Below are 15,197 nucleotides of genomic sequence, written 5' to 3'. Positions count from 1 at the left end.
GTGGGGTTGAAAAATTCTTGTGTTTTAAATTCCTTAAAACACCACCTTCAATAAATGACACCATTTAGTTTTAACCTCACGATAACGACACTGCCATATCTTTCCATAATACCCAAATATTTTACGCTACGCTGATAGGTAACCTATTTACGCAACTTAATTGAACAGTCTAATAATAGAATAAAAAAAATTTGTTTCAAATTATAATAACCTATTTATTTAAGGATAGGGATAAAGAATCGGGATAGGGATCGAGTTAGAGTTAAGGCTTAGGGTTAGGGTTAAGGTTAGGCTAAGGCTAAGGGTTAGGGTCAACGGTTACAAGGGTAGTAACAGGGGTATAAGTGCATAAGGGAGGCTTTAACTTTGTAATAATGTCTATCTATCGTGGTAGCGTTTAACTGTATCCGAATACGCATGATAGAGTATGGTATAGAAATAGGGGACGCGGAATCTACATGTGGACTTCATTCAGTTACACAGCGACAGTGTTCCAGCATGGTATTTTCCGAGGGGGAGATCATAATATATGGACACTACATCACGGTGTTACTAAAATTCAATTATATACCTAACTATATCTTCATCGTCCGCGAATACATGCTAATATCTATCTTCTGTCTGCTAATTCGAATCGCGAGACTTAATTCTAGGTAGAAATAGTTCTAAGTGTTGAGTACTCTTTCACGACAACCTGCAGCGCGGCGGTGTGTTAGCTATTACGCAATAACCTATTATTGAACATGATTGAAGTCAACAGAGCATAAATAATACAGGCGCATGAAGTAAGCTCGAGTCCGCCAATGCTTGCTTGCTCGCTCGCGATTCCGCCCAACCGGCCGACCCTTTCGGGAGAATAACGGTAATAGTATTTCCCCTCGGGGCAACGCCTGATCTTGAATTTCTTTTCTTTTACGGGGACCCTACCGTGGATATCCGATGAATCATGTTGGCTTTCTTGCCTGCCTCTGCTAGCTTCTTCTGATAAAGCCCTTTCTCTTAAATCTTATTTCTTCCTCTCCTCTCTCCTCCAGTCTTGTCCTACGCTTAGGGGGAAATTATGAAATCCTAGGATAACGCCTCGCTCTATGCGCTCAGTGATAAGTTAGAGAACGTCCTGAGACGCGATTTCGCCACCGTCTTCTTTCTCTTCTAGATGCCAAACCCCCTCCTACATACATTACGCTAGTCGTCTTCCTACTGCTGCCAAGGCGTCTGGGTAGTAGGTCGAGGGAACACAGGCATAGCCTGGAGCTGATCTAGACCCCCGCCCATCGGCTGCTGTCCGTGTTGCCAACCCATTCCGGTCTGATGGTTTACAAAAGCTCCTTGCCGGAATGGGTTCGTACTTCCCGTAGGCTGCGGCATGAGCCCGGCGCTCGTCTGAGGCCTTTGCGGCTGAGTCTGAGGCTGGCCCTGAGGTTGGATTTGTGGCTGTCCAAAGTTCCTGGCAAATGGATTGGTGCCCGTGGCTGTTGTTTGAATGGGAGGGGCTTGAGCCTGAACCGGAGGTTGCGACTGGAAAGGAGAGCTGGAGGGAGGATTAGAAAAGGGGGTGACAGGCTGAGGGGAAGATCTGGCGAAAGGATTGGTATTTTGCCGGCTAAGACCGCCGGCCTGAAGTTGGGGGCTAGTTTGTGCGGCAAAGGAATTATTAGGTGCTCCAGTAGGGTTGGCCATCAGCATAGACGCTCTGAAAGGATTAGTTATCTGCTGGCCAGGCTGAAGCCCTGTCTGCATATGTGGGGATAAAGTCCCAGGCTGGAAAGAAGGCGCAGAATTCTGGGGTACAGGAGGAAGACTGCCTGGCGCGAAAGATTGCGGTGTATATCCGCCGAAACCAGCACCGGTGAAACTCGGCTGTATTTGGTTTGGTACTTGTTGTTGCTGGGAGAAAGCGCCAACATTCTGTTGTTGGAAAGGTGTATTATTAACTGGGAACCCGGTCTGCTGAGGTATGAAACCATTGTCTTGAAGCTGGCCGGTTGGCTGTATGGCGAAGGGAGTATTTGAAGGCCAAGGGTTCCCTGTAGACATGGGAAGGTTTGCCTGGGCAATCTGCGGCTGAGGATTCGGTTGCACTGCCATTGTGGTTTGATTCTGCTCAATCGAGTCGAAGAAATCGATTAGATCCGGATCCGGTCCTCTTGTTGCCTGCGGCGGCTTGGATGAAGTTCCGGATGGTCCATTAGACTTTGCGGCAGCGGCCTTAGAGTCTGCAGTACCTTTATCGGCTTTCGAAGATAAACCAGATCCTCCCTTCTTCTTGGCCTCGAGCTCAGCCAGGTATTGTCTTCGATGAATTTCGAAATCGGGATCTTTCAAATATTCTTCTAGTTGCCGTCGAAGATTGATAGGAGCGTGCTTCAGCTTAGGAACCTCTACTCTAGTATGAGGCTCCCATTGTCGCGCTACAGCCAGATATTGTACGACGTAGTCTGTTTGTTTAGTGAAATTCTGGTAAATTTCCAAAGCCCTCTCTGCGTCTGGCCTTGACATTTCAAAAAAGTGCCCTGATATCTATTTAGTCTCCTAGACGTATGTCGCTCGTAGATAACTCGAACCTACCTAAAATGTTGATCATAGCTTGGTTCAACACCTGGAATAGCGCTAATAAATCCAGCACCAAAAGTCGGAACACGGTAATTGTAATTTCGTTTTCGGGATCCTCAAGAACCTGTCGGAATATCAGAATCAGTGTCGTTCCTATACTAAGGGAGAATCGCATAACATACATCACACTTCAGCAGGGCAGTAAGCTGATGCTGAACCGCCTCAGTTTCTCGGAGTAATCCCTTGTCAACCGAAAGCTTCTCAAGTCGCGTTTCTTTAGCTCGGACCCAATCTATTCTCGTATCTCTGTATGCGCGTACGCGTTCTGCGAGGTAGCCGGCATAGTGTCGTATGTTTCGCCCCTGAATTTGCGCTACCATATACATCAGAAATATATCCTCGACGACGTCATCGGGGCGCATAGGCTGGGATTATTTATTAACTTACCATCGGTGAATGAGCCTATTGCTAGCTGGCTTCGATGCTTCGCGAGATACGCTAGTGTGGCATCCGGCGACCCTTCTCTGATCATCAAATGGATTGTTATCAAGCTCTTGAGTACTACAGTCCATGTCGAGTCTCGCAATCGAAACTGCAATGCCCGAAAAACTTCTCCCACTCCCGCTTCTCCGGCGTGCGTAGCGACAAGGATATGCTCGATATATTTGGTTTTTGGAGGAGCGGCCTACTCAGGAACATTGTCAGGGGTTAGACTGGCTTAGCTCTACATACCGCGAGAGGCACAGACTGACCTTGATCTTGGTTGCACCCTTGACGGATTTCTCAAAAGAACTAGACATGATGGCTATGATGGTAAGAACCGAATGAGGGTTTCAACTACTAGATGTTGATGTCTGTTTGTCGGGCGGCTTACTTTCCGGTCAAGTATTAGCCGGTACTATCGATATCGTTATTCACGAGGAGTTGGAACGGGAGCGCCGAGAATTATTCGTAAGAGTATATTCAATGTTGGACAAAGGCGACAATCATCATCGGAGGTGCGACGTCGGGATTGATTAGATTCGTGGCAGAGCAAATTGAGAAGATTGATAGACTAAAGTAGACTCAAGTTTCGTGGACATTGACGGGGTTGGCTTTGTTACGGCTGTTCCATTTCGGGCGGAGAGGGTTGTTTTTCCATACGACTACTAATACATTTAAATATCTAATTTGCGAATGATTGACTCTTGTGTTAAGTTATTATGTCGTTGCTGTTGTTTTTTTGGTCGGGAGTTTACTGTCCTATAGATAGATTAGAGGCTTTGGGGCTTTGGAGAAATGGAAGTTTAGAAAGAGACCAGCCAGAAAACCAGCCGCACGTTTAGGAAACGTCGGTCGGGATATCGGGCTCCTAGGTAATCTAATTTTAAGGTTTGGTCCATGTCATCTCCTACCCACTAGGTCATATCCATGTATCGATAACTACTTGCATGTATTCCGTACTTGTACCTATTATACATACCTAACATACGTATGTAGCCACTATATTATGTACCTAATATAGTAGGTATACCTAAATTCCATGCAACTTCATCAAGAAGATTAACTATATCTTATCCATACGTCCATATGCATGCAATACTCTTTGGTCTGCAACGAATTTCTTTATTCCTTGCGGGGTGCCTATCAAGGCGTTAGTACCTGAACCTGCACAGTTTTGTGGAAACATAGAACCAAATATGTACCTTGGGACTCCCAAGGTTCCGATTTAAACTGGAATAAACCAGATATTAGTCAGCTATGAGGTCATAGTATTCCCAGTAAAAGACAAAGCCTGGCTCTGGAATATTGAGGGATACAATTATAATTATTATATTAACGATCTTGGCAGTTGAGCGGTAAGAGTTGCGAATGTGTAGAAGCATTGTCATCGTTGTATCTACCTCCTGTTCGTATTAACAGGTAGTCGCGTTCTAAGACACATGTCATTATAGCATCAAATCCCATTAAAACATGAACAAAATCACCGAGAGCATGCGAAGAAAGCGCAGAGAATATTTTCATTATATCTTGGAAATCAGTTCAAGACAAGGCATGCTAAAACATGGACAAGAAACGCTAGCAAATGAGGTACAGTAACATTAAATCAAAGAAAAAGGGGAAACTGGGGAAAGAAATTAGAGCCTTCCAAACTATAATAGTAATCAGAGTTGCTTTTTCGCGTCCGATGTAAACAAGGTCGAGGTGTGTCGAACGCTCATTTCATGATTCCAACCTCTCGCTGCAACAGAACCGCTTAAGCCCCAAAGGGGAGAGTTCTAAAGCTTTGAAAGGAGGAAGACATCATATAGTACACGCAGCTTTCATCATCTGCGATAATAAATGTTAGTAACTTGTTTAATATGGCAGGAATAGGATGTTTCGTCGAAGAACTCACTTTTATTTGAATTGGAAGGATGAAGAAGAAAGGAAAAGAAAAGTTCAAAAATTTCGGCAGAAGCTTTGCTTAGGTAGAAAATGGAATTTTGCGCCGGGGCGGAGCCGCAATTATCCGCTAGAGCTAGCTATCAGCTATTGTGGTGCAGCTAAGCTAGGAGGTACATATGTACCTACATCCTACCTATATACATAGATACCTGTGAATGCGGGGCTACTTATCTTTATACAAGGTTATGTACCTAAACATATGTACCTAAGATACATTCCATTTTTATTTTACATCAGTGGTATGTTATTATAACCTTCCACTCATCAAGACCGAAATAGTCGGATGAGAGATCCATGGTTCGAATTCTCTCAAGCTATTTGCAGAGGACTACCCTAAGATGCATTCTAAGCATCAAAGGGCAGTCCCTGCCACGTCGGTTCCAACCCATTTTCCGACTAGAGCACACAAGAACACTTCATGATGAAATATCTAAACCTACCGGTTCTGAATCCATAGCTACCGAGTCTATAGAATCTGAGCCCACGGAATCTGAGCTTGCGGAATCTGAAGAAAGCGAAAGCGTACCAGTTGATCCCAGTGCGAAATGGGAAGCCTATAATAAAAATTGTAAGATAAAATAGCAGAGACTCATTCTGAATAAATTGTAGCTGATATATATAAAAGTTATCGATCTTAGAAAACATCAAGCTACACCCATGCTAGGTTACAAGGCTGGGCAGGAAGTAACCGTTCACGGATTTATTAGTAAACGAAGGGATGTGAGCTCAAACTTGAGTTTCTGTGAGTTAAGTAATGCATTCGATTACAATTCTCGAAAACAAATTCAGATTGTTTCCACCTGGAAGGAGGACGGCTCGCGGCAGTTCCTGGCTCACCAAGACCTTAAGACCATACCAGCCTACAGCCCAGTTATTGTGACCGGAACCCTTCAAGACCCCCCCAATACCACACAGAAACCCGGGTCGCCCCAGAAGTGGGATCTCAAATTACGATCCATACATTGTCTAAATCCATTTCCAAAGGATATCATCGTCTCCAAGGATGCCGTGTGGCCACCTCACCAACGTTATCTACAGTTGCGTTTCGACCCTCTCCTCCGTGACAGGTTAAAACTACGGAGCAGTCTGCATACAATCATCTCAAAGTATCTTCTGTCGAAAAGCTTTATCCAGGTAGAGACGCCTCTCCTATTCAAGTCTACTCCAGAAGGCGCCCGGGAATTTTTAGTCCCAACGAGGCGAGAGGGTTATGCGTACGCACTACCGCAAAGTCCGCAGCAGTACAAACAGATACTCATGGCTAGTGGCATTACGAGATATTACCAATTCGCCAAATGCTTCCGTGACGAGGACCACCGTGCTGATAGGCAACCCGAATTCACTCAACTCGATATAGAGATGGCCTTTGCCAACGGCTCTGATGTGATGAAGATTATTTCAAATCTATTGGATAAAATTTTTCTCTTTCTCAGTGAAAAATGGTCGCCAACTGAGATCAACGGCATCCAACATCCAGTTTACGTCGGCGCTGACCAAACTCTGGCGAAAGGGCAAAAAAATAAGAAAAATAAGAGTGAAGAGGAAGAGGAAGACGGAAAGGAACCAGAAGCCGGAGATGGGATAACTCGCTATTCTAGGACTGAATATAAAGACATCCGTTTTATGACATACTCTCAGGTAATGAAGCATTTTGGTATCGACAAGCCTGATATGCGCATTAGCGCGCCGTATATAACAAATGTAAGTCAAACCTCCCAGCAGAGCTTCCCTTTCATTTACTAAGATGAGAGGCAGATTCGCGGTACGCTACATCTAAACCTACCTCAAGAATTTATCCAAAAGATTACAAGCTTAGAAGACCCATATGTCGAAATTATCAAGGTTCGTCTGGATCTGCCACCCCGCGGCGCGGGGGAATTCATCCAGAAATTCATGGACTCTCTACCCAACAATACTACAGTCAAGCTAAGTCCTGAAAGTACGCCAGCTGTATTGGTCTATGACTCTAGCAAACCACTCAATGGACTATCGGCTCTTGGACATGAATCTGCTCATAGACTTGAGGAATTTACGGAATTGGAAGAGAGCTATTACCATGGATGCAAGGACGGAGACATCATTATCTTCCACGCTCGAAAACGAGAGCCGTTCCATGGAGGCTCTACTGACCTAGGAAGGCTTAGAAAAGCGCTGTACGATGATGCCGTCCAGCAGGGGCTCATACCTAAAGACAATTCGTTTAAAGTACTCTGGGTGACTGAATTCCCCCTTTTCACACCAAACGGTGACGATGCGGATCCTGGCCAAGGCGGCACCGCGGGATTCTCTTCCACCCACCACCCGTTCACAGCCCCGCTTACCGCTAAAGACTTCTTTTGCGCCAAGACTAAGCCTCTCGAGGCAAAGGCTGACCACTACGACCTCGTCATCAACGGCGTGGAGGTGGGCGGTGGAAGCCGCCGTATTCACGTCGCCAAGCACCAGGAGTTCATCATGCGCGACGTCCTGAAGATGACTGACGAGGGCGTAGCCGAGTTCTCTCACCTCCTCGAGGCACTAAGGGCCGGGTGTCCGCCCCACGCCGGGTTCGCTTTCGGTTTCGACCGTTTCCTGTCTGTGCTGTGCGGTGTCCCGTCCATCAAGGATGTCATCGCGTTCCCTAAGACGAATAAGGGCGAGGACTTGATGGTTGGTAGCCCGGCTAAGATCACGCCGGAGCAGCGGAAGATGTACCATATGTTCCAAGAGTCAGAGCCAGAGCCAGAGCCGGTGCCAGAGTCGGAGCTGGAACCAAAGTTAGAGCCGGAGCCGGAGAAGGATCAGGAGCTAAATGCATAAGCGCATCAAATTCTGTTGTAACACCAACTAAACATGTAATTTAAGAGGCTAGACCTCCAAGTTGTATAAATCTGATCCCACTTCATCTTCTCGAGGCTCCTTACACAATGACTATTAAGCCCTGACACTTGGCATCTATACAATTGGTAGTTCTGGTTTGGTAGCTGATGACCAAATGAAACATTAAAGAATCAACCAGCTGCTTTATTCTCTACTACAACCACCAACCAAAACTCGCGTGATAAAAAAGAGCGGCATGATATCAGTACTTTGATCCTCCCTTTCGTAGAACAATTTTCCGGACCTAGACCGAGATTCCATCCACACCTAACTCTAACTCTCAACTCCCAAATATACCACAGCTCTCGTTGTCAAATCATTACTTACATGCTGCCAGGTCAATAATAACTCAAATCAAGGCATTTCTATCTAACCAAGAGTCTCTGCATCTACATCCGCATCCGCAGACACAACAGTCCCGTCCTCATGTAACAGCACATCATCCTCGTCCTCCTCATCCGACAGGATATAACTCCCATTGATAGGTTTGGCGTGACGAGTGCGTTCGCTGATGATGTTGGAGGTGTCGATGGCTTCCTGTTCGTCTTTGCCTTTTTTTCGTTGTTAGTTGTTGTGCCCATAGTAGAGCTGATACGTATATCTGTAGATGCTCTGAGGTTGGACGAGGGGTGGGTTGGATAAGGGGGTAGGGTCAAGGGGGTAAGGGGGTAAGGTAAGAGGCTAGAAAAACATACCGAGCTTCACATCGTAATCAGCTACGACCTCGTCGGCGGGGCTCTCGACGGTGTCCGGGTCCGATTGCTCGGAAACCGGGCTTTCGCCCTCGCGCTTGGGTTTGGGGTGCATGGGGAGCGAGGTGTGTGAGATGTTACTGGTGGGAGTGGAGGTCTGGTTCTTGTGGGATGGCATATTGCTTTGGTAGATTGGTGTGGTTCTAAGTGTATTGAATCTGATGCTGTTGGATGAATGTTCTTGTGGTGGTTAGACATACCTGCCTCTCTGAAAGGGCGACTAAGTCCTGTTCTTATACTCGACGTCGCCCTTGCGTTCCCCTCCGATGAGGGCTATATCATACCTCATATTACATACCTCGCCGTCGTCATCATCATCGTCGTTGTTGTCGTAATGACCCCCCGTCCACCCTCCATCATCACCCGATCGACGCTATCATATCCATATATCACTGCCCAGGTATTATCCAACATCCACAAATTCACAACAGTTCACCGCGTATAAGCAGACAGCTATAACCCACCTCCAATGACGCCATTCACATTCAACCCAAAAGCATTGACGCGTCTAGAAGCGGAAATAGAAACGGGGACGCAGGGCTAACCAAGTGATAAACCTTTGCTTTTTCGGCCTCCCACCACATCTATGTATGCGACTCGTCGCTATCACCGCTGTAAGCGTAATAGCCACCGGGGCTAGCGTATGCATGTAGTTATGATAAGCTGCGACCTCAGCTCCTGGGTATGTAATGGGGGGGGGGGGATGAGGAATACGGCTGAAAAAGAAAAATGCAACATGCATATCTCGGATACGAGGCTATTCCTACCGACGCCACTTACGGCCATAATCATGATTCGATTCGATCTGATCTGATCGTTTCGATACACCCCTGCCGCTTAGGCCATAGTTTCTATTCCAGTTTCGGTAGTCTCCAAGGCCAAGGCCAAGTATAACGATCTAACATCTCAACTCATCTTGTGAAATTCGACATACTATTCAACTTAACGCACTCACTCGCATTCACTACTCGAATCAACAGCCTCGCCGAGGGGGGCAATGTAACGTTAGCCATGTTATTCTAATAATTACTAGGTATCACTATAACCGCCTCTTTTCTTTCCAACCAATGAAGGGTATCAATATGTATCATGCATTCTCATCTTCACCCGAAAGACCCGTTGACCCTAGAAACGCGACGGGCCGCCCCCACCTCCAACTTCTTTGCTGCTATCCGTCTGCAGGCTCTCTTCCAAAGCCCGCCTTAGTTCCTCCTCTTCATCGTCTTCGTCTTCGTAGTTGGCATATTTCCCCTTGCCTCTAGCTTTACGATATTGGTCCTCTGCTAGACTTTGTTTCTTGACAAATTCCATCACAATATCTTCTTCCGACTTCAATGCCAATTCCTCCTTGTGAGCCCTCTCAGACTCTTCGATAGCGCGTCTCAGCTCTTCATCGTCATCGCCATTATTTCCTTGGTTTTGCTCCACTTGAGAAGCTTCAATAGCTTTTCTAAGCTCCTCATCGTCAGTAAACCCACCCTTTTTCTCATTTTCTGCCTCCGAAGCCTTAAGCGCCATCTTATAATTTTCTTCATCTTGATCTTCTACGCTCTTATCCGTCTGTGACCTCTGAAGCACCTGCTTTAAATCCTCGTCTTCGCTATCCTCGAGATCGTGTCTCCGAACTCCGCTTCCGTGCTGTTCGGTCATGCTTAGTTGAACGGCTTGTTCGATTAATGCCTGATATTCCTCGTCGGTGATTTCCATCGAATCCTCGGATGCCCGGTATGGTAGCGACGGTCCGGATAGGGGGTGTTTGATATCCTCCGGGTATGGACGTTTAATATCGGTAAAGTATCCAGAATCTTGCGTGCTAGAAGCCCGAGAATTTGTCGAGGCCATTGAGCCTATAGTTGTTGATCTAGTTCGTAACGCCCTGACACTCGACCGAATCGCTTGTTCGACTCGGGAATCTTCGTTTGCGTCTCCAGTTGATGTCTCCCGCACTGCAATCATAATGGCTCGTTCAAACTCTTCTTCCTCATCACGTGTGTTACCTGTACCAGAAACTGAACGAACCTTCTCATCAATAAATGTACCGCCCGTAGCCGCTGATTCCGTTTGCTTTTGCTTCCATGAATTTTTCTGGTCCTGAAGCTTCCTCCGGTCTTCGCTGGATAGGGTTCTTGTCTGTAACCATCCCATCCTCTGCGGCTCGTTGCTGGAGATCTGCTCCGTAATTGATGTTCCATGCGTCGGTGTAGCGGCGGAGATTTCCTTGGTCTTTCCTTTCTCCTTCTGCTTCCAAATGTAGAATCCCTTCATCTGCTCCTTCTTAGCAAGCCAACGAACCTCGATGTCTTCACGCTCCTCAGGTGATGCTTCGTTAAAGTGGTATTGGCCTTGGGAAATACGAGACGCGACAATGTATTTTTGAGCATTCTGAGCAAACATCGACCTGATTTCGGCATGGACACCCTGCATGGTGTAGGCAGGAATGGACCAAAAAGCTAAAAGAGCTGTGAGCGTGCTCTTGGTTGCATTAAATTAGACAGGGAGTAACTTACCTGCTGCAGGCTTTAACATAAAGCCGCCGATTCCCTTACCAAAACCCTTGAGTAGCCCAATACCGCCGTCCTTCTCTGCACCTCTAATGGGTTGGGTTACTAAACCGGTAATCCCGTCGAACATGCCCAACCCGAATTCCTTGCCGGCAACCTTGAGACCACTAGTAAAACTAGTAACCTTATCCGCGGGACGAACGGTATCGTCGTTATACAAAGTCGGCGCATTCCTGAAGCCCCTCGCAGCACCTAGACAAAAATTCATGGGAGACTTCATACCAGTTGCCACTATATTGTTAATACTTCTGCCAGCATGAAGAGCCCTTTCTAGAGACTCGCTCGTGGTAGGTGGAGCTCCTGTTTTTGGAGTCGAGCTATTTCGTTGATGACCGGGACTGCGCACTGATTCAGAAGGCGATCTTGAATGTCCCGAGGTAGCTGACATAGTATGCGCTAAGTTAGGTAGACTATTAGGCTCTGATTGCATACCAATTGGATGCATGCCGAGCGGGTGAACGGCGGGTGCGTTAGATTGCGTACTGGTTACATCGGAGGGCGGCAGTGTTGTAGTCGAACCCGCTTGATCAGCAAGATTCAGCGTACTGCTACTAGCCCCTTTCGATGCCATCGAAGCTAAATCGCTGCCCTTCTTTGTTGACTTCGTTTCTGATGCTTTTCCTCCTTTGAAAACACCCCGAGGAACGTCCACCGCAGACATGGCAATAGTACCCATATCTCCCAGCAGCGCCGATGCGCATGCCGAAATAGGGTCTGTTGGATGATCCTCAGTGCTATACTCATTTGGACGAAACCTAAGACGAGAATTAGTAAAACCAAATCACAAGCAGCAAAGTAAGTCAATTATTCTCACAGTTTCAGGTCCGAATACCGTAGATATCCATTATTCACCAGTACCGCCGCCGCTAACGAGCTAAGATGAACTTGTGTTCTCCGAAGACGCCACGCAGCGACCCGGCTAGGAGCTAGAGCACAACGTAACCTGTCGACGTCGAGATGTTTGTGGAAGCTGTGTGCTCCAACGTCCGTGCCCTTTTCCTCCCGTATCTTCTCGCCTAATTCGTGGGCTCGTTCCTGGGTTTCTGGCATCAATGCCATTCGGATTGCCTTAGCTAGTGCTTCCGCTGTGAGTTTCTTGTAAGGGATGGGGTCAGGTCCCGCTCCGGCTCTCGCGACCATAGCTCCCCAGAACGGCTGATCTCCGAAAAACGGTACAACTATAGTAGGTTTACCAGCATTAATTCCAGCGGCCGTAGTTCCGGCACCTCCGTGATGGCAGACGGCGGAGACGCGCTCAAATAGCCAGTCGTGAGGGACATTACCAAGCATAAACACGCCCTCCGGTATCCCGACAGAATCAGCTCCTAATCCACCCCAGCCCTTCGAAACGAGCGCCCGTACTCCCGTCTCCGCTACTGCATCGAAAATCGTGCGCGTTAGACCGTTCGGATCGTCAACAACAATAGAACCAAATCCAATATAAACAGGCGGGGGACCGGCTTCAAGAAATGCTGCTAATTCGGGCTCTGGAGTATAAGATGATGCAAGATTAAGGAAGTAAAACCCAGCAACGTCAATATGTTGTCCCCAATCATTCGGTTTGGGAATGAGCGCTGGTGACCTAAGATACAATATAAGGCTTCAGTTACACTTGAATGGGACTCTAATTAAACTTACCAGCAGTATGTATAGGGGATCCGAAGGCGGGTCAATAAAGCAGGGGCCCAGAGCACCGAGAGAGGCTCAAGATCAAGTATTTTTGTACGAAAACGGTTGATAACGTCACCAAGTCCTTGCCATGTCATCATTTCGACCATTGCGTAGGAAAGATAGTTCGTAGTAACGGGATCCGTATTTGATGATTGAATATTCGCGAGAGGTTGCGGGAATGCTTTTGTCGGCGACCAAGGCATGCTTATAGATCTTAGAGAAGTTTCATTTATGAGTTTTTGAGAGACTTACGTGAACATCAAGTGTAAAGGGATTCCGAGCTTCTCAGCCACGTGGATATGCGCAAAACTAGGAGGATTCGCAATGATGGCGTCCGCGACAAAAGGCTTATGACCCGAAATATCGTCTAACGGCACTGGATTTAGGTCCTCTTCGCCATCTTTGCTCTTACGGTCGAATCGTGGAGCCGGTCCCAAGCCATTTCCAGTTTCGATACAAGATCTCCAGCAACCAAGTACAATTTCCTCGATACCTTTTCTTCGCTTGGTAATTTCTCCGCTCTTTAACGCATCAATACCAGGCATCAATCCTGGATTCTTCACCATAAAGGCCATGAGCTCGGCAGGATCGCCTCCAATGTTGAAAAATTCAAGGCCATTGTCCTCGACGAACTTTTGAAAAGTTGAATGAGTAGCGACTCTCACACGGTGGCCATATGTGTCCTTCAAAATCAGCCCGAGGGCGATAAATGGCTGAACATCACCTCGCGACCCTACGATCTGTATAACAACGTTCAACCGGGGTGGAGGAGTCTGTCCTGGTAGACCACCTAAGCTGGGAGGGATATAGGCAGGCGGAAGAGGATCCTCGTGTATAGATTCCTGATAACGTAAGGCGGGTGCTAACAAATCTGCCAGGCGCCTATTCGTCTGATTGATGTTGATATTAACTCGGCCGTCATCTATGGTAAAACATCTTAATTAGCTATGAAAGCGCCAAAGCTCAATAATAATAAAACCTACCAGTGACGGCAGCCCCTGCCTCAAACCCTGTTTGGTGAAGGGAGAAGCGATCGTGTACTTCGCTATAAGCTGGAGGGGCATCATCTTCTACCCCAAGTTCGAAGTCTGTAGACATATGACCGCTATTGTAACCAGGCGGCACGACCTCCGGAGCGTTGCTGAAAGAGGTGCGACCTGGACGTTGAGCAGATCTACTGGCCCCGGCATTGCGAAGCGCAGCCTTCTCGTCAACTATCGTCATAGTGACAGATCTAGGCTAAATAATCAATACGGCATACGAGGGAATGTACAGGATATAGTAGTTGAAGTTATCGAGGTATGCGGAAAGAAATATGACGGTAAAGATTGAGATATAGATATAGAGGGGGGGAAGATAAAAGGAGGGGTATCACATGAATCAGTTGCAAACGAATATTATTTAGTCAACTTAGGTATCACAAGAAGGGAAAAGAGTTGAAGGAAGCAAAGCAATGGTATATAATTGTAATTTATCGGTCACAGTTTCGTCTTGTGGAGTATGAAGGAGGAGGTACAATAATATATTGCGTAAGGTAAATGCAAGGTACTACCAGAATAATGATCCAGATCACGAATGCTTTTGCGATTCGGGATTGATAACAAGCAACTTTTTATGGTTAAGCATCGATGATGCATTGCCGAACAAGGATTAAAGCAGGGGATAACGCTCTAGAAGCCCCACTAGTTATCCACTGGTTATCCACCTACTTGAGGCTAGTTCTAGAGCGGGGACTATTTATTTGGATGCCTGACGTTGCGTGCGTACCCTGTTTAAATTTAAACATAGTATCTATTAGACCAAATATACCGCGAACCTCGCATCCTAAGCGAACTTCGGATTTCCTCAGCCTCAAACAGCTTGGCTAGCGAATTATCTGATAGCCGTTTTGCGCCATGAAATGCGAATAACAATTTCGTCTTTTAAAAAAAGGGGTTTGCAGTGTTTTAGGGGGTCGTTCGATTTGAATAAGTGTTTACGTGGCTCATGATATTGATAGCCTTTTATGTTGTACCATGATGCATGTGGAAGATGTAGTGTAACTAAAAGTACGACGTACGAAAAAGTCCAAGGCATCAACTTTTTACATAGTACTTTCAACGTAGTATTAGTGAGAGGTGGGGGCTGGTGCGAAATGCGAAGTGCGAAAATGCGAAGGATTTAAGCCCCGATTACTTCGTACAAGGTACTTCTGTAAAAGTAATGACAATTAGTGACGCGAGGATCGTGGCTGAGTGAGGACAAAATCAGCCTTATTGGATACTTAAAGTGTTCGTACTACTTTATACAGATTAGCGTCATAGGACCAACCAGCACGGTAGATCCCGCAATATCACATGATATAGCCATAGACAAGTTCAGCTCGGACTTTGCT

General features: G+C 46.6%; 4 protein-coding genes across 4 annotated transcripts; 1 reads left to right on the top strand and 3 right to left on the bottom strand.

Annotated features, from left to right (window-relative positions):
• Window positions 1–1,197: 1,197 nt before the first annotated feature.
• Window positions 1,198–3,353, bottom strand: GL218_07857 (ENTH domain-containing protein C19F8.03c; the record flags this gene model as incomplete). Its single annotated transcript, XM_033584633.1, has 5 exons — window positions 1,198–2,513; window positions 2,569–2,677; window positions 2,736–2,926; window positions 3,001–3,238; window positions 3,306–3,353. 5 exons carry the CDS (start codon window positions 3,351–3,353, stop codon window positions 1,198–1,200), a joined length of 1,902 nt encoding a protein of 633 aa, XP_033441226.1.
• A 2,284-nt stretch (window positions 3,354–5,637) lies between these two features.
• On the top strand, window positions 5,638–7,779 carry GL218_07856 (Aspartate-tRNA ligase, mitochondrial; the record flags this gene model as incomplete). The annotated part of the gene is made up of 2 exons (XM_033584632.1): window positions 5,638–6,681; window positions 6,736–7,779. 2 exons carry the CDS (start codon window positions 5,638–5,640, stop codon window positions 7,777–7,779), a joined length of 2,088 nt encoding a protein of 695 aa, XP_033441225.1.
• Window positions 7,780–8,208: 429 nt separating this feature from the next.
• Window positions 8,209–8,709, bottom strand: GL218_07855 (uncharacterized protein; the record flags this gene model as incomplete). Its single annotated transcript, XM_033584631.1, has 2 exons — window positions 8,209–8,390; window positions 8,535–8,709. 2 exons carry the CDS (start codon window positions 8,707–8,709, stop codon window positions 8,209–8,211), a joined length of 357 nt encoding a protein of 118 aa, XP_033441228.1.
• Window positions 8,710–9,716: 1,007 nt separating this feature from the next.
• Window positions 9,717–14,047, bottom strand: GL218_07854 (Sterol 3-beta-glucosyltransferase UGT80B1; the record flags this gene model as incomplete). The annotated part of the gene is made up of 6 exons (XM_033584630.1): window positions 9,717–11,041; window positions 11,099–11,907; window positions 11,967–12,734; window positions 12,791–13,027; window positions 13,076–13,745; window positions 13,807–14,047. 6 exons carry the CDS (start codon window positions 14,045–14,047, stop codon window positions 9,717–9,719), a joined length of 4,050 nt encoding a protein of 1,349 aa, XP_033441227.1.
• Between the last annotated feature and the right edge of the window lie 1,150 nt (window positions 14,048–15,197).

The sequence above is a fragment of the Daldinia childiae genome (genome assembly GCF_008694065.1).
Source record: "Daldinia childiae strain JS-1345 chromosome Unknown Scaffold10, whole genome shotgun sequence".
Taxonomy (NCBI): domain Eukaryota; kingdom Fungi; phylum Ascomycota; class Sordariomycetes; order Xylariales; family Hypoxylaceae; genus Daldinia; species Daldinia childiae.
Note: the sequence above shows the minus strand (reverse complement) of the source record. Positions and strands in the feature narration are given on the sequence as shown.